General features: G+C 37.3%; 1 protein-coding gene and 1 non-coding gene across 2 annotated transcripts; both read right to left on the bottom strand.

The window, feature by feature from the left end:
* Positions 1–2,024: 2,024 nt before the first annotated feature.
* LOC112727334 (zinc finger CCCH domain-containing protein 40) lies at positions 2,025–6,620 on the bottom strand. The gene is made up of 5 exons (XM_025777034.3): positions 6,308–6,620; positions 5,875–6,142; positions 4,915–5,184; positions 3,510–3,733; positions 2,025–3,236 (listed from the first exon to the last, which is right to left on the bottom strand). The coding sequence occupies exons 2-5, from the start codon at positions 5,977–5,979 to the stop codon at positions 2,351–2,353; spliced, it is 1,485 nt and encodes a 494-aa protein (XP_025632819.1). The 5' UTR covers positions 5,980–6,142; positions 6,308–6,620; the 3' UTR covers positions 2,025–2,350.
* An 8,467-nt stretch (positions 6,621–15,087) lies between these two features.
* On the bottom strand, positions 15,088–15,191 carry LOC112731920 (small nucleolar RNA R71). Its single transcript, XR_003167669.1, has one exon. It is a non-coding gene; the product is annotated as a small nucleolar RNA R71 (small nucleolar RNA).
* Between the last annotated feature and the right edge of the window lie 3,551 nt (positions 15,192–18,742).

Raw genomic sequence — 18,742 nt, 5'->3', positions numbered from 1 at the left:
GAGAGAACAATCCCCATTGCAAAGATATATAATTTATCCCTTTATTGATTAGAATTCATTTTACTATATGTTCAGAATCGGGGATGTACAACGTGTCTGGCTTTGCTATCTTCCACAAAATGTAGAACAATAAAATCATGTAGAAAAAATAAGACTAAACATAAAACAACAACAAACACTGCTTCTCATATTATTACTCTGAGAGCCATAAGGTAAAAGGACATTGACTCAAGAACAACAAAATTTTGATGGCTCTACTCTAGGAAACACTGAATAAAAACAATAGTATATATAAATAATATACATTTCAGAGCTCAAGTTTTTAAAAGGATTGAAGCTAAAGTTTAGGAGGAAAAAACAAAACTTTTTGGTTTAGTTTGATTAAACAGAAAAATATAAAGGGTGAAGCTTCAATAAATGAATAAATAAATAAAACAACAGTGGAATTATTATATCATCATTCAACAGGATGAAGCCATCAATCTCAGACTCAGAGTAACAAATTCAACAAAAACAAAGGCTTAGAGTGAGGAAAAACCGCGTCTCCTATAACAATATATCCACTGGTGAATTGTGATCAACTCACACCGTCACTTCATAGCTCAATTTCATAATTTAATTTGTTATTTAAAAAAAGGGAAAAATGATTTTTTTTAATTGAGCCAACAAACACTGATTGTTCCCTGAATCAAGCTATTTCAACCCACCAAACTTAGTAACAAACTCAGGAAACCCCCCAGAAAATCTGTTATCACCCAAATTAAAAAATTGAAGAATCTTACAAGAGTTACACAATGCAGGAATCTACCCGGTCAAAAGATTCTATGGACTGAATTTTAGATTTTCTTTTGAACATCAAAATTAATTTTAGTTTTATCTTAACTATTTTAACATAAAACATAAATCATAAAAATTAAATTTAAAAAAAAAAACTGAAGATGCACATCAGCGGTAAGTATTGAGCAAGAAGTGCTTAGTGCTTACCAGTCACCAGAGAGACGACGACGGAGGAAGGAGGGACGACAAGGTGAGCAGAGACCAAAGACCGCAGATCGGAGAGGCGAGTCGGCGAGGACAGTGACGGCGAGAAGTGGGAGTGACGCCGGCGTGAGCTCCGTGAGGGACAGCGGCGAAGTGACCGAGGTGAATGAGGAGGGTTGGTGTCTTGGTGAGCGACGGTGAATGTGACGAGGCCGACCGACTACAACGATGGGACGAGCTGTGACGGCGACTTACTGGCGTAACTGAAGAAGAGTGACGAAATGAGTTCGCTAGGGTTGAGAAAGGAAATGAGTGACGGTGAGAAACTATTGAACTAACCCTAATTTCTAAAATTATATATATATATATATATATATATATATGCACTCTGGGGCGGGTTTAGCCTAAACTCGACCCCGCCCCACCCCGCTCATCCACCCGCCATGCTTCAAACCCGCCACGCTCCGGGTCGGGTTTAAAACCCGCCCGACCGGGTAGGGGCGGGGAAGGTACCCGCGGGTACAGGTATTGCTGCCACTCCTACTAAGCTCCTCTCCAGTTGAGAGGGAATTTCCCACTACCAGGGAATCATCACACACGCTTCATTATGCCCAATTAACCTACAGTAGTAACAGAAAGATGGTAACCTGAAGTCCACCAAAGCATATACCTTTTGTTTGTAGGCATTGTTAAGGATAGGCTTCTTGCGTGCATGTTCTCGTCTAAAATCAGGAGGGAATAATAGTAGGGCCCTTTTTTCTTGTTGCATGTTGCAGTTATCATTCCGGTCATTTTGAATGGGCTGAATTCAATACGATACATCATCGCAAAGAAACAAAATTAAACAATAAAGAACGAAGAATGCAGAAATTTAAATGGAAAAGCAAATTGTAAATCAATCTTTTACAATGTAAATTATACAAGACCAAAAAATTTCGTTGCATCTTTTATCTAGGGAGACTATCCATCGCTTCCCTACCCTTGTCACTAATCAGTCTATTTCGTCGGAATTTTGTAAAAGCATCAAATATTACAGTTCTAGATCAACCAATACCTACCATTCTTCTCAAATTATTTGAAGGTAAAAACCATTCTTGTTCACCTAAGATAACACATTATGATTTACCACCAAGTAATCCTAAGGCAGAGCACCGCAACAGTCAGCAACAAAGCCAGAAGTTACAAAAGCACAAAATCAAATCATGTAACAACTTGTTCAAGCCACAAGGCTATGTCATGCTATCTGAAATAGCAAATTGACAACCTGAGCCAAAATATCTTCCCTAACATGATCAGTTTGGGAATAATTAAACATAGTTCTAGAACACAAGTATATGGGTCCTCTAGAACACAAGTATATGGGTAAATCTCACTGCTGCTGTGACCCTGATGCTGATGTTCCAGCTTCAGCTGGTGCAGATCCAGAGCCAACCTGTCCAGATCCTGTTTGTGAAGAACCTGGCTGCATCGGATGATGGTGATATGGATGATTTGCAGCTGGTGGCTGAGATGGCACCATTTGAGAACTATATGGTGGTGGATACTGCTGATAGGGGGGAACTGGTGGCATATAACCATATGGAGGAGGATAATACTGATGAGGAGGCTGATGATGATATTGGCCAGGAGGAGGAGGAGGCATCATTGGATGGGTATAATGTTGTTGCATTTGTGGCTTCTCCGTACTGGGTTTGTTCTCACCTGATCCACTAGGTCCACCAGGAGGACCCTCTTGAGATGGAATAAGAGCACCCATTCTTTGAGGATCCATTGAAGGGTAATAGCTTCTTTCTTGCTGAGGAGGAGGTGGATTGTTATAGTAAGGCATTCCTTGGCCTAGATCCTGGTTCTGCTGTTGCGATATAACTGCACGAGGCAACAACCCACTGTGAGCCACAGCTGCTTGCTGCCTTGCTTGATCAGAGCCATCTGACTCCGGTTTTGCTGTCTGAGGCCTGCCCCACATCAGCTTTAGCCTTAGGCCTTTAATAACCAGCTTGTTGGATAGTTCTTCGGCTGCCTTTTCTGCACCTTCTCTGGTTGTATAGGTTACAAAAGCACAAGCCCGTTGAAGAACCATTTTTATAGATTCAATTTCACCATGCGCATAGAAGTGATCCCGCAAGTCCTGCTCAGTGACCCTAGCATCAAGTCCACCAACATAAAGGGTTTTGATGCTCTCATCCTCGGGAGCCTCCAGAGACGTCATCTCTCCAGCCTTGCCAAGTAGCTTCAAAGCCACAGGATCATTGACACTACAGGTTTAGAAACATGAAAAGAAAAAAAGGTGGGTGCATCAAAAGAGTGAAATCTAAACAGTGGGTCGTCATGGAGAATAACCAGAACACAAATAGACGAATTCCTGATGATCAACTACCTCCTCAATGATGGACAATCCTCAAATTTATGCTAATGTTAAGGACATTAAAGGGAACAGTAAATAAATAACTGGAAGAAACAAGCAATTGAAAGAGACATCATATAAGGAAAACCCATCATCAAATGAGGGAACCATTAACCATACATACCCATAATAACGATCTTTAATATTTTGTTGAGACAGCTCCCCAGTTACTGGCATCTCATGCCGATAAGGGCATTCAGCTCCTCTAGTACATTCACCCCTTATGTAGAAACTGCAAATATGTGCCCGGTTTCTTTTGTAATATGGTGTTGTCCTTTGTAGCTTCAAGATAGTATCATTTGGGCGTGCTTTACCATAAGAAGATTCGTAATCTATACCAGCTCTAGCCTGCACCATACTACATTCTTAGTACACAGATCATCATCGACTAATCACCTAGTCAAACAACGAACATAATTTTAAAACTCAAAACTATGGCTTAGTTTGGTAAAGTTTTTATTTTTTAAAAGTAGTTTATAAAAACTAGCTTTTAAAAAATAGCTTTTTAAAAAGTGTAGTATTTATATTTGGTAAATCAAATTAAAAATAACTTTTAATAAACACAAGTAGCAACAATTACGTTTGGTAAAATAGTTTTTAAAATTTAAAAATGCTATAAAGGACATCAATTTAAGTGTTAAATTTGAAAATTAATTAATATATGAGGTTATATTAGACTTTTAAATTTTGAAAAGTACAAGCCAACTTTGAAAACCTCCACCTTAGTTGCTTTCAAAAGTACACCCTGATCTTTTAAAAGCTGCAAGCACAAGCACATGGTCTTTTTTATTTACCAAACACAAAAAATGAGGAGCTTGTATTTTTAAAAAGCACAAGCACCTTTTCGAAAAACTTTACCAAACCAAACCTACATTGACTGAAAGCAGTAAAGAAGAAATTATAAACTCGAATAGCCAGTGCAAATGAAGATATGAAAAATCAGAGTTCTATGGTTGACGATTTTGCAAAATCAAAAATCACTTTATCATGCTTCAATTAGCAATGCCCTAAGCAAGAAAGTGTAATGAAGCATTTCATATGTAAGGATGACATCAAAAACAACTCGAAAATCCTATAAAACCATGTTTGCATGAATTTAGAAGTCACAAAGAAGTACGAAGATATAATCATGACAATTGTGCTTTCTCTAGGGCTCCATTTTCCATTGAGTGGATTTTGCACCATTTTAATATACAAGAGAATTCAAACAGTTTTGGTACAAGCAGTAAAATTCCAGTAACAACAGTCCATAGGCAATACGCATCATAGTAGCAAAAACAGATTTATTTTAAAAATGCAAGGATCTATGGAAGGGCATATTCAATTTAGGTTCAACTCAATAAACTAGAAATTGAAATATTTGATTAACCTAACCACAATTTATATGCAAACTAAACCAATAAACATAACCTTAGGAGCAAACTATGTAATCATTTAACAAATAGCTGAAAAACATCATTACATTTCCCATTTTCATTTATGTTAACTTATTATCAACTATAGGTATGACTTATAATGAAAAAGTATACCTTGCGGTCGTGCTCTTCAGCAAAATACTCCCTATTGACATCACTTTTTGGAATGGCATCATTGGAATCAATACTGAGAGCTGTGTCACGGACTTGAACTGGCAGCCCGTATTCTAGATCCAGAAGACACACTTGACAGACATTTTTCAACTTACTACATGTCTGGCAGATCTCAGTCTTTTTATACCTCGCATCCCGACCAGGTCTCCATCTGAAAACAGTAAATGGCCGTGTACAAATCTTGCATTCCTTGTCATACTCAGCTCTTGTCTGCATCCAAATACCCACACGTACAATACAAAGCAATTAAACAAACAATCAAGTTTCGGTTTAAAACAGCTGACATCTAAAATCAACTCCATTTATTTATGGAAGCCCCCTCACCGGGGCATAAAAAATCGGTATGGTGTTGTCCTTATTAACTCCTCCATGGAGAATAAAGTTAATGCTCCATGATATCAGATATAATAAATATAAATATAATATATACACCATTGCACTGGCTCAATAAAGTTATAAATTTAATAATGGACTCTGAAATTCATCATGCCTCCATACTTGCTGAAATATAAAACAAAGGGTACCTTAGGTTTTTTTTTTTTTTTTTTTTTTGGGGGGGGGGGGGTAAGGGTAAATGGGGTGGAAAGCCAAGCATACCCTAAACCACTACATTTTGTTTTGTTCCAAACCATAAGAATCCAAAATCTTACACTCCAACTAATCAAGCTCAACTCAATTTGAGCCTTCCCCTGCTAGTTTATTTTCCCTCACAATTATAGTTTATTTAAGGAGAATATAGGTTTATTTAAGGAGAATAAACTATATGTTATATAATGAGGTCTCGCAGATCTAACCCAACTTCTCAAGAAACCACAACAAAATGAAATGAAATAACAGTATCACATTCCCTTTCAATATTGGTAAAGTAGAGGAATTGAAAGGAACAGAGTAGAGACGAACCATTCGAACGTAAGGGTTGTCGCCAAGGCAGGACTCGCAGATGATAGGGAAGTCTGCGCGCTCCCACCCGTCAGCTTCATGGTCCCTCAGCAAGCGGTGCGCCATGGACGTCGGATTTCGATTGATTGGATGGACGGTCCTCGATTAGGGTTTGGGGGGTTTTGATTCGCAAACAGCTACGCGCTCTACTTTTCTCGGAGAACAGAATGAGGAAAAGGGAGTCACCGTAAGAGATTATTGGGCGCGGTTCAAATGCTCCACTTGTAACCTGAAACAATTAGGGTTCAGTGCTCCATTTTATTTAACCGGTGAAAGATATATTTAAAGTTAACTTGATGTATATTTACAATTTAATAGTTCCAGGAAAAAAACAAACACATAAACAAACAAAGAGTCCTAGCCGGAGCAAGGGGTCGTAGGACAAAGGACCTACCGGAACTAAGGCAGCGGCGGAAGAACGACACAGCCGAAGCGACGGTATGAAGCAAGGATGACGGCAACGGGAGGAAGCGTAGAGGGCGACGACTGAAGCATGGGAAACGGCGGACCCAGACGAAAGCAAGGGAGGCGGCAGAGCGAAGGCCAGCGGCGGCAGAGTGAAATGCGCCGTATCAAAGAGAGAGAGATAGAAGAGAGGCGCTGTAGAGGGAGAAGGGAGGACGAGAAGGGGTTGGGGTTGGGGATGCGGTTGGGACTTGGGAGCGTTAGGGTTAGGATCGGTTCCCCCCTTTGGTTATGGGTCCCGTTTTTTTAAGTTCTTTAAAAAACTTAATAACCATACCGGGACTCCGGTTTGTCCGGTTCTGATGCAATTTTCCCGGTTTTTGAATTTAGTTGTTATCCGTATGAACTAAGCTTACGATAATCGAATCGGTCAATAAATCAATAGAGTGGCTAATTTAATGATTTCATAGTCCAATTGGAGTTTAATAGATTTAATTAAATATAAAATAAAAATATTAAAAATTTAATATATAATATATAATTTTAAATATTTAAATTTAATTATTCTATGCTAATAAAATCTAAAACTTCACAATTTTACATAAGAAATTATTCATAATTTAATATTAAAAATTTTCAAATAACTTCAAATATCAAAGTTTATAAATAAAACAATCAAACACATGAAAGACAAACACATAACAAACAAGTTTTTAACTAATCAATTTTTTTTAGAAGAACTCGTTTGGAATTTTCAAACAGCTATATCTTGTGGTTCTTGATCACTTTATGATTTATGATTGTTCTATTTTCAATACAGCCAAAAAATTAACAAATAAATTGAACAATTCTAACAGAATCAACAAATAAATTATTTCATCTTCAACATACAACCAAAAAATCAACAAATAAATTGAACAATTCAACAGAATAAACAAATAAATTGAACAATTCAACAGAACCAACAAATAAATTGTTCCACATTCAACAGAATATTCAACTCAACTATTATTCCAGAAAATTAGCAACTCAGGAAAATGCAGTATTAACAAAATCCCTATACTCTGCAAGGCAGCAACTCGGAAATAAATTGAATAAGCAGAAATAAATTGAACCAGTAGCGCTTACCGACAGCGAGGGAGGAAGGGAAGTCCTGGCGACGGAGGAATGGGAAGAGACGACGATAGAGAACGGGAAGTGAATTCGGATAGAGAGCGAGAGATCACTCAAAGAGGGACGTTGAGTTCGGACACACACACACATTTAGGTTCTTCCAAGGAGATGGGTGTTTCTGAATTCTGAGAGTGAATGGCTGAATCATTTTTAGGGTATATTACCGAAATAGTAATCCTAAAAAACCTGACCGATTCTGGTAATTTTATCAGTTAACTACCGGTTCGGATGGTTTTCAACCCGATTTTTTTACAAGACGGTTTTTAGTGTCAACCGAACTAATCAGATGACCAATTTCTAGTTAACCCGATCGAACTGGCCAGTCCGGTTCGATTTTCAGAACAATGGTATATACCAAACGAAAAAGCGCATTGCTTCTTTATTGGATTACCAATTTTTTTTAACAATGCTAAAGATGGCTAGTTCTATGGTGGGAAAATTATTTTTGGGTCTTTTAAGCTGCATTTGAAAGAAAGATTGAGACTGGGAGATAAAGACGGAAAGACAGATACTTATGTACTATTTTTGGTGTAAGATGTACAAGACTAAATTATATCTCAGTATTTCATTTGGTTCAAAATCAATACAGAGACTAAAATAAATGAAATGGCTAAATTACTCTAACTATTTAAAATGAAAAAACACAAGAAATTCATAACCTAACATTACTGCCATCCCTTTTCCCTTTCTCATTTGTAAATTCCAGAACTTCCTCATCAGATAACCCCCATTTTGCTAGCGTCACTCCCCTTCTCGGTGTCGAGTGTTTCCGACGAGGAAGCCTTGCTACCATTTCTCTAATTCTACAAATAGGTTACTCTCTTTCTCTCTCTCTCTCTCTCTATCGATCTCTTTCACTCTTTGTTGCCCTCTGTCCGTCTCTCTCTCTCTCTCTCTCTCTCTCTCTCTCTCTCTCGCGCTATATCACCACTGTTTTCATTTTTTATGTCTTCTCCATCCCTCCTCTTTTCATTTTTATTTGTCCTGTTTTCATATGGTTCCTTTTTTAATATGTTTTTTCTGTTAGTTGTAAGTGATAGAAGAGAATCTATTGATGCTTTTGTTGAATATTGAGATTGAGTAGAAGTAGAATCTTGCGAATAGATCTGTCTTCTTTGTTTTCCACAGTAGGTTCCTTTGTATCAGATATCAGAGTTATGTATTGTGGTGTATAAGAATTTGTCTTGCTTCTTTAAAGAACAAGTGTTTTGCATGTGTGTGTTATTTTATTTTTTCAAGTATTAGATTTTTAATAGATCAAAAGATATAAAATTCCTGGTCATAGATAATCAAGCGTGTATTTTCTATTTCCATTTATTTTTCACAAAGAGAATAAATGGATAGCCAATAGAAATTAGTAACTCATGCAACCTTTTTCAGCTTCATATGTTTAGTTTGAATGAAGATTTGAATCGAATGCTAGTATTCATAACAGATTTGTGTTGAATGCTAGTATACAAAACAAATTTAAATAATGAGTCTGTGTTAGGACTAATTAAATAGAATGCAAGTATTCCAAATAGATTTAAATTTAAAAGAATTTAAGAATGGAATGTGAGTATTCATAATAGATTTGATTTAGAGTTTGTTGTGCACTACCACATATTGGCTGTTACTTTGGCAAAACATGTTCTTTGGGTTAAACATATCATAAATCATGACTTCAAACCTCTTTATTTTTTTCTGAATGTTGTTCTGTGTTTTGTCAACTTTGACAAGTATCTTAGTTTATTTAACAATGGCATCTAGAAGTAGAATATCTACAAATATTTCCTATAGCAATAGCAATTCTAATGTAATGGGAGAACGTTTTTGTAATTATGGTTTGAGAGTTCTGTTAGAAGTCTCAAATAGTGTTACAAACCCAGATAGAGAGTATTATGCTTGTTCTGTGGGATGATGTGGATGGTTTAAATGGGCAACCCTTCTAATTAAGGTTAAAGTATCTAACATTTTGAAAGAGGTGCTGAAGATCACTCTAATGATGTTAGTTCTAAGTTGAAGATGAATGAACAAGTTAGAAAATTAGAGAGTAAAATTCTATTACTGAAAATGTTAGCATGTTTTCACATTTTGGGTTTTATAGTTTATATGTTTCTAATTCTAGTGTTGTTTTTAAAATTTTAATAGGAGTTTTGGATTGTATTAGGCATATGAACATATTGTAAAAGTAAGAACTTCAATGAAATGACTTGTTTCAGGGATGTTATGCCTATGTTGAATAATGATGAGCAGATATTTTATACGCTTTTTGGCATCATTTTCATATTGTTTTACTTATGTTTTGTTTAAGTTTTATTACGTTTTCATAGGTTTTAGTGCAAAATTCATATTTTTAGATTCTACTTTGAGTTTTTTTATTTTATGATGATTTCAGGTAAATTCTGGCTGAAATTAAGGAGCTTTGGCAAAGTCTGATTCAAAGACAAGGAAAGCGTATCAAATGCTGTCAGAATCTGACCTCTGTGCACTCAAACGAGCATTTCAGGAACTATAGAGATCCAAATGACGCGTTCTCAATGGCGTTGGGAAGCTAACTTTCAGAGCTTTCCAACAATATATAACGATCTATACTTTTCTTCGAAGGAGCCTATCCATACTGGGCGTTGAACGCCAAGGAGCTACCCTCTAGCTGGCGTTCAACGCCCCAAAGGAGACCCAAATCTGGCGTTGAATGCCAATCACCCCCCTTTTGGGCGTTCAACGCCCACCAAGACACAAGGCAGCGCCAGTCACTCCCTAATGGGCGTTCAATGCCCATTCCTCAAGGTTGGACGCCAAGCTCAGCCTAAGTACTCAACCTAAGTAGGCCCAAGGATAGATTTCGCACCTCTAGTCTAGTCTATCATACTTTTTGTACTTCTTAATTATTATATTAGTATTTAAAGGAGAAGATCACCCATGTTTACGATCTTCTGCCTCATCTTTACCTTTTCATGTTTTACTTTTTGTAAAGTATGAGCAACTAAACCTCCTAAGTTAGGGTTAAGAGCTCTGCTGATTCTCATGGATTAATAATATTACAGTTATATTTCAATACACGTTTGATTCCATTCTCTTGTGCATTTTAGTCCTTCATATCATGAATTGAGGATGACCCATGACAATCATCCTTGTTCTACATGGGTTTCGTGTGAGTCCTACCCGGATAGTATTGAACCAGAGATAGAGAATGCACTGCAGATTCTAAGAGCGTGCCTGGACAACTTTGGATATGTGACATATAATCCCGTTGACCATGAGTTACTGAGGTTTCTGTGGCATCAAGGCTAGAGTATGAGAAGCAGCGTTCCCTGATCCGGAAGATCCGACATTATCTGTGGCATTTTGAGTAGGATCGCGAAGGGGAGTGGATTGCTTAGGTCTTCACCTTCGACTATAGCAGGAAGCCATGAGTTAACTTGATGATGATGCTACATGAGTTGCTTGGATATGGTGGACTGGTAGGACTGCTATGTTTTAGAAGAGACTAACTTGATGAGGATGCTACATGAGTTAGTCAATTATGACTGCCATTGAATGATTCATTCATTGTTGAAATAGACAGTAAGAAAAGTTAACCCGGAAGGAATATGCATCTCCGAAGCCTTAACAAATTATCCATCATTGCTTTTACACTAATCTGGTATTTCGTTCTTTATTTTTTCGTTTATGCATCTTAACAAACAACCATCTTTTCTAATTGCCTGACTAAGATTTACAAGATAGTCATTGCTTACTCAATCCGACAATCTCCTTGGGATTCGACCCTCACTCACCTGAGCTATTACTTGGACGACCCGGTGTACTTGCCGGTTCAGTTGTGCGAAGTTCAATTTCGCGCACCAAGTTTTAGGTGCCGTTGTGATGCCAAGGCATCTTGGGCTAGTTTCACTAGTTTTTTTCATTTGTTTTATTAGGTTTTATGTACTTTCTTGAGCAATAAGTAAGTGGTTGAATGAAAGTTTCATGCATACCTTGAATCATTTAAACATGGTTAAATTGATGCATTTTCATGAGATTTATGCTACATTTATTTGTGTGTTAAGAATGATGCAACTTCTTGTGAATCTAGCAAAGCTTTGATGTACATGTTGATTGATGATAGGTGAAGAGAAGCAAGGAAGAAATATGGAAAGAAGCTGAAGAATGGCAAGGAAGCAAGCAACAAAAAAGGCCATGGAAAGAAGAAGAAGCAGCAACGTTGGTGGCCAAAGTTGGCTCACCAACGTTGCCTTAAACGTTGGAGGAAAAGAGGCAATGCAACGTTGGTGGCCAAAGTTGGCTCACCAACGTTGCTGGCAACGTTCTGCAAGTTTCTGGTGCCAACGTTGGAGGGAACGTTGGTAAACCAACGTTACCTCCAATGTTTTCGATATAGTTTGGTTTCTGGAGTTGGAGAAAATTGGTTGCGACGCGCACGCGTGGATCGTGGAATTTTGACAATCCACGCGTACGCATGGGTAACGCGCACGCGTGACAAGCCAACATTGAAGGCACGCAACGACAGAGAGTTCAAATCTGGAGTTGGGAAATTTGTAGTGACGCGTACGCGTGGACGTGCATTTTCTTCCAATCTCGCGCACGCGTAGGCGATGCGTACGCGTGACCAGGCGAACGTTGGTGCACCAACGTTAAGTCAAACGTTGCTGGCAACGCCTAGAATTCAATTTCTTTAAGAGAACGTTTGACCCAACGTTTACTTAAAAACGTTGATCACCAATGTTAACACCAGAATAATTCAATTGAGCACCATGCAGTATACAAAACATTAATTAGCCAACGTCCCTTCTCAACATCACTGAGAACCACTTTAATCTGCTTCAACAAGGGCCACAAGCCCAATCCAAAGACTTGAAGACAAATTGAAGAAAGTGTATAAATAGCATATAGTTTAAGTTAGAAGGGGGGTTAGACAGATTGGGATCTGGATCTGGGATCTAGAATTAGAATTCTGCAATCATTTTCTTTTGTACTTTCTTTACTTTTCCTGCGCTTTTCTTTGTTTTGATTGGAATTCAGGTATGATGAACTAAACCCCATTTCATTGGGTTAGGGAGCTCTGTTGTGATTCAATGGATCAATACTAGTTTTCATTCTTCTTCCTCTTTCTTTTCTCTTGATTCTGCTAGAAAGCTTTCGGTCTTCATCCAACTGAGTAATTATCTTGGAAGAGAAGTTACTCATACGTGGATTTCCTCTGAATCTTGGAAGAGGAATGAAGAAATCATGCTAGAAATGCTTTCTCATATTGAACCGGATTAGGGGTTGGATGGATATAGTGACATATAATCCTACCAATACTTTGATTTGGAAAAATATGTGGTATAATCAGTGATCGAACCTCATCTTTTCCATGAGAAATTAGATCAAGGAATTGGGCAATTGTTCAAGCTTAGAGAGATTGGATTGCTAAGGAATTGGAATCCAATCACCTAAGATTTCCAAGGACATCAATGAATGCATTGATTGAGGAAGAGATGAGAATGAACTCGATCCGGAGGATTTCAACATCTCCTGACCCCAATGAGCTTCCCCACTTTTGATCTTATCCATTCTCTTTAATTCTGCAATTTACTTTGATGCTCAACTACCCCATTCCCATTAATTTCTTGCAATTTAATTTCTGCCATTTACATTCTGTTATTTACATTTCTTGCCATTTAAGTTTCTCGCCATTTAATTTTTTGCAGTTCTCAATTCAAATCTGGTTCAGTTCAACTAGAACACTCCTCTAATTAAATTTGATCAACCAATCAATTCCTATGGGATTCGACCTCACTCTATTGTGAGTTTTTACTTGACGACATTCAGTATACTTGCCAAGAAAAATTTTGTAGAGATACAAGTTTTCGTGCATCACGTTGCCGGGGATTGTTTTGAGATTGGCAAACTACCTGACTATCTTTTTGCTTAGATTAGGTACTTTTAAGGTTTAGTTACTCTTTTGTTTGTGTCTTTTGTTTTATTTTTCAAATATTTTTTAAAAACCTTTTCTTTTCTTTGGTAACCTTTTTCTTTGTTTGAGTCTTGTGTCAGTTTTTAAGTTTAGTGTTCCTTTTTGTGTTCATCTTTTCTTTAAATTTTTGAAAATTGTTCTTGATTGTTCATCTTAGTATTCGAATGGTTCTTGGTCATTTTTCTTATTTGATTTCAAAAATTTTAAGTTTGGTGTCTTTTGGGTGTTTTTCTTTCAAATTTTCGAAAATTAGTGTCCTTTGATTCTAAAATTTTAAGGTTGGTGTCTCTTAGTTGTTTTTCTTTTTCCTTAGAATTCGAAAAATAATTTTTTTTTCTTTTATATTTCTTTAATTTTTCGAAAATCTTGACTAAATTTTCCTATCTTGATTTAAAAAATTTAAGTTTGGTGTTTTCTTGTTAGTAAAGTTTAAATTTTAAATTTCAAATCTTATCTTTTCATATCTTTTTCAAATCTTTATCTTATTCTTCTATCTTTCTCTAAATTTCAAAAATCCTATCTTATCTTATTTTTAATTTTTAAAATTTAATTTCAAAAATTCAAAATTTAAAATTCAAATTCCAAATTTCAAAATAAAATCTTTTTCAAAAAATCAAATTTCAAATCTTGTCCTTACAAATCTTTTTCAAATCTTTATCATATCTTCTTACTTTAAGTCCTTCCTATCTTATCTTGTTTTTAAATTTAAAACTTTTAAATTTCAAATCTTTACTTTCTTTTAAAATTAAATTTCAAAATCAATTCTTTTAAATTGTTTTCAATCTTGTTAGTTGGTTAGTAACTTGTTTTATCTTATTTTAATTTAGAAAGTTTGGTATCTCTCTAATTCTTCTTTCTCTCTCTTCTATTTTTGAAAACTTTCTACCTCTTTCTCCCTTTTCTTTTTCGAAAATCCTTACCTATTTCTCTCTCTTCTATTTTCAAAAAAAATCTTCTTTTTCTTTTTCTATTTATTTTTTCGAAAGCTCCTTTAACTTAAAAGATATCTTTTCTTTCTTTTCTTCTTTTCTAACCCTCTCAAAGGACCTCTATACTCTGACATAGAGAATCCTTTTCTTCTTTTCTTCTTGCATTCTTCCTTCTTGTTTGTGAGCAGGAACAGAGATAAAGAACCTCTCTTTGATTCTGACCCTGATCCTGAAAGGACTCTAAGGAGGCGTTTATAGCAAGTTAGAGCACAGCACTCTAGAGAAAACCTCACAGAGCTTTTTGAACAAGAAGCTGCAAATACAAACATGGCAGCCAATCCTAATGGTGGAGGAGACGCCAGGAAGGTCCTAAGTGACTTTATTGCACCCACTTCTGACTTCTATGGAAGAAGCATCTCTATACCTGCAATTAGTGCAAATAACTTTGAGCTGAAGCCTCAACTAGTCACTTTAGTTCAGCAGAACTGCCAGTTTCATGGACTTCCACAGGAAGATCCCAATAGATTCATCTATGATTTCTTGCAGATCTGTGATACTGTCAAGACTAATGGAGTGGATCCAGAAATTTACAAGCTTATGTCTTTCCCTATTACTGTAAGGGACAGAGCTAGATTATGGCTGGATTCTCAGCCTAAGGAAAGCTTAGACTCTTTAGAAAAGGTGGTCAATGCATTCTTGACCAAGTTCTTTCCACCTCAGAAGCTGAGCAAGCTTAGGATGGAAGTTCAGACCTTTAGGCAGAAAGAGGGTGAATCCCTCTATGAAGCCTGGGAGCGGTACAAGCAATTAATCAGAAAGTGTCCTCCTAACATAATCTCAGACTGGACCATGTTAGATATCTTTTATGATGGTCTTTCTGAGATGTCCAAGATCGCATTGGACCACTCTGCTAATGGTTCACTCCACTTGAAGAAAACGCCTGAAGAGGCACAGGAACTCATTGACATGGTTGCTAACAACCAATTCATGTACACTTCTGAGAGGAACCCTGTAAACATTGGGGTAGCTCAGAAGAAAGGAGTCCTAGAGATTGACACTCTGAATGCCATGTTAGCTTAGAACAAAATCCTGACCCAACAGGTCAACATGATCTCTCAGCATTTGACTGGATCACAAGCTATAGCTGACAGCACTCAAGAAACCTCCCATGAAGGAGAGGCATATGATCCAGATCAACCCATGATGGATGAGGTTAACTATTTGGGGAATTCCCCAGAAAATTCCAATAATGAGCCCTATGGAAACACCTACAACTCATCATGGAAGAATCATCCCAACTTCTCTTTGAGGGATCAACAGAAGCCTCAGCAACGCTTCAATAACAATCAAGGTGGAAAAAACCAAAATAGGTTTAATAATAAACCATTTCCATCTTCTTAGCAACAGATGGAGACTCCTAGGCAGAGCCTCTCTAACCTAGTCACTATAGTCTCCAATCTCTCTAAAGCCACTCATAGTTTTATTACTGAAACAAGATCCTCCATCAAGAATCTGGAGGTACAGATTGATCAGTTGAGTAAGAGAATTCTTGAGACTCCTCCTAACACTCTTCCTAGTAATACTGAATTAAACTCAAGAGAAGAGTGCAAGGCCATCACTGTAGAAGTTAAGGCCAAAACTGGAAAGGAGAAGATGGCGTTGAATGCCAGCGATGCAGTAGTAGGGCGTTCAACGCTCAAGGAGGAGCAGTTAATGGTGTTGAACACCAGTAATGGAGAAGAAGCTGGGTGTTCAACGCCCAAAGAGGGACAAATCCTAGCGTTGAACGCCACAATAGGAGTAGCAATGCCTAATAAAGATCCCCTTGTTGAGGAACTGAAGGAAACCAAGGCTCATTAGGAGACTGAAGAACTGAGGATTGATGGTTTAGAAGTTATAGTAAACTCTCGTTGCAAGTATAGTTACTAAACCAAGCAATCAACCTTTCTTACAAACGTTTTGGTTGTCACAAGTAACAAACCCCTTTTAAAATTGATAACCGAGTATTTAAACCTCGGATCGTCTTCTCAAGGAACTGCAGGGAAGTATGTTCTTATTATTGGTTATGAAGATTGTAAATTAGAGTTTTGAAAGTAGGGAGCGAATAATTTCAATTGCAATTAAAACAAAGTAAATGATTGTAAAATAAACTTTTGGTAAGGTATGAGAAATTGGAAGTCCTATCCTAGTTATCCTTATCAATGGAGATGAGAATTGAATCTTAATCCCACTTAGTTAGCCTTTACTAAAGCAAGGGAAGGTCAAGTGGACTAATTAATTTGATCTTCAGGTTCTGGTCAATTCCTAAGGAAGGACTGGAATTATTGAAGTTCAATTCAATTAGCAAAGATAACAATTATCGATCACGTTGAGTTTGATAACTCCTGAGTTACTGATTTCTTAACCAAGACCAAAAGGGGAAAAGTAAATCTACTGGAATAAAAATGTCTTCAAATTGGAAGCAACAGTAATATAAATAAAAGAGAGCAATCATAAATTGAAATATCTCAAATAATATTAATTAAGAGAATTATCTGTAACATAGAAAAGTTCATAAATTAAATTGAGAAGATGATAAAAAGGAAAGTTGAACCTGATAAAAAGGGACAATCATAAAAGCAAGAAAAATAATCCTAAATCCTAATCCTAAGAGAGAGAGAGAGGAGATAACCTCTCTCTAAAAACTACATCTAAATCATCAAAAGTGAATAAATGGAGACTCTCATTTGAATGGATGTATTTTCCCACTTTATAACCTTTAATCTATGCTTTCTGTACTTGGATTTGGGCCAAAAAGGGCTTCAGAAATCGCTGGGAGCGTTTTCTGTAATTTCTGGTGCAGGGCCTCTGTCACGCGTCCGTGTGGGTCACGCGGTCGCGTCATCTGGAGTTTTACTTATCACGCGTTCGCTTTAGTCATGCGTCCGCGTCATCTGCGTTTTGCTCGTGGCACGTGATCGCGTCAGTCACGCGTTCGCGTCGCTGCCAGTTTCTTCAAAAACTCCATTTTGTGCTTTCGTTCCATTTTTGTATGTTTTCTTTCCATCCTTTGAGTCATTCCTGCCTTTAGAATATCTGAAACTACTTAACACACAAATCACGGCATTGAATGTTAATAAAGAGTAATTAAAATAATTATTTTTAAAGCATAGGAAACATGTATTTCACATATATCACATAATAAGGAAGGGAAAGTAAAACCATGCAATTAACATGAATAAGTGAGTGAAGGATTGAATAAATCACTTAAATTAGGCACAAAATATATCATAAAATATGGGTTTATCAGGGACCATAGAGGTTCCTTTGAAGGGCTTGTTGCAGATTATAGACTCTGAAGAATACTTCTCCTCTGATGAGGAAGAGGAAACTAGGGAAGAGCAAATTGCCGGTACCTAGGGGTTTTGATGAAGCTGAATGCCAAATTATTTAGAACAGAGACATTGGAGGAAGAACCTCCAGTGCTTATTAAGGAGCTCAATGCCTTGGTTCAGAAGAAACTACCTCAGAAGCTGCCAGATCCCGGATGCTTCCTAATTCCCTGCACCATAGGGACAATTACCTTTGAGAAAGCTTTATGTGACCTAGGGTCAAGCATAAACCTCATGCCTCTCTCTGTAATTAATGGCTGAGAATCTTTGAGGTTGAAGCTGCCAAGATCTTATTGGAGATGGCAGACAAGTAACTGAAAAAGGCATATGGTCTGGTAGAGGATGTCTTAGTAAAGATTGAAAACTTTTACATCCCTGTAGATTTTAGCATCTTAGATACTGGAGGGGACGAGGATGAATCCATCATCCTTGCAAGATCTTTCCTAGCTATAGCCAATGCTATAATTGATGTGGCAAAGGGAGAGCTAGTTCTACAATTATGGAAGGATCACATCTTATTCAAGATGCCCAAACCTTACTCCTTCCTTAAGGGAGAGACAACTGTGCAACACTTAGTGTTCCAACCCTCTCTCTCAGTGCAGAGCTATACAAAGCTCCTAGACACCAAATCTAAGTTTGGTGTTGTGACCCCATCCACAAGCACTGAGATTAAAGGTACTAAGAAGAAAGTACGTAAAGGCTAGAGGGATAAGAAAAACCCAACTGAAGGCCTCTCACCTGGCATGAGAGTTGTCTTCACAGAAAGCCCAGTGATTCCACACACTGTGAACAAATCCTATCTCTAGAACATGTCAAACTCATCCATGAGAGCATAGGGAAGAAGTTCACTGTAAAGGGTGACATTCAGATCCCCTATCCATCTCCGTAAAGGAGCTGACCGTCAAGCTAGTGACGTTAAAGAAGCGCTTGTTGGGAGGCAACTGATGAATCTATATTTTATGATAATTTTTGGTTAGAATTGAGAGGATTTCATCATATAAACCTACACTTAA

Source organism: Arachis hypogaea, chromosome 12 (assembly GCF_003086295.3).
Source record: "Arachis hypogaea cultivar Tifrunner chromosome 12, arahy.Tifrunner.gnm2.J5K5, whole genome shotgun sequence".
NCBI classification, from domain to species: Eukaryota; Viridiplantae; Streptophyta; class Magnoliopsida; order Fabales; family Fabaceae; genus Arachis; species Arachis hypogaea.
This window is presented reverse-complemented; position numbering and strand designations above follow the sequence as displayed.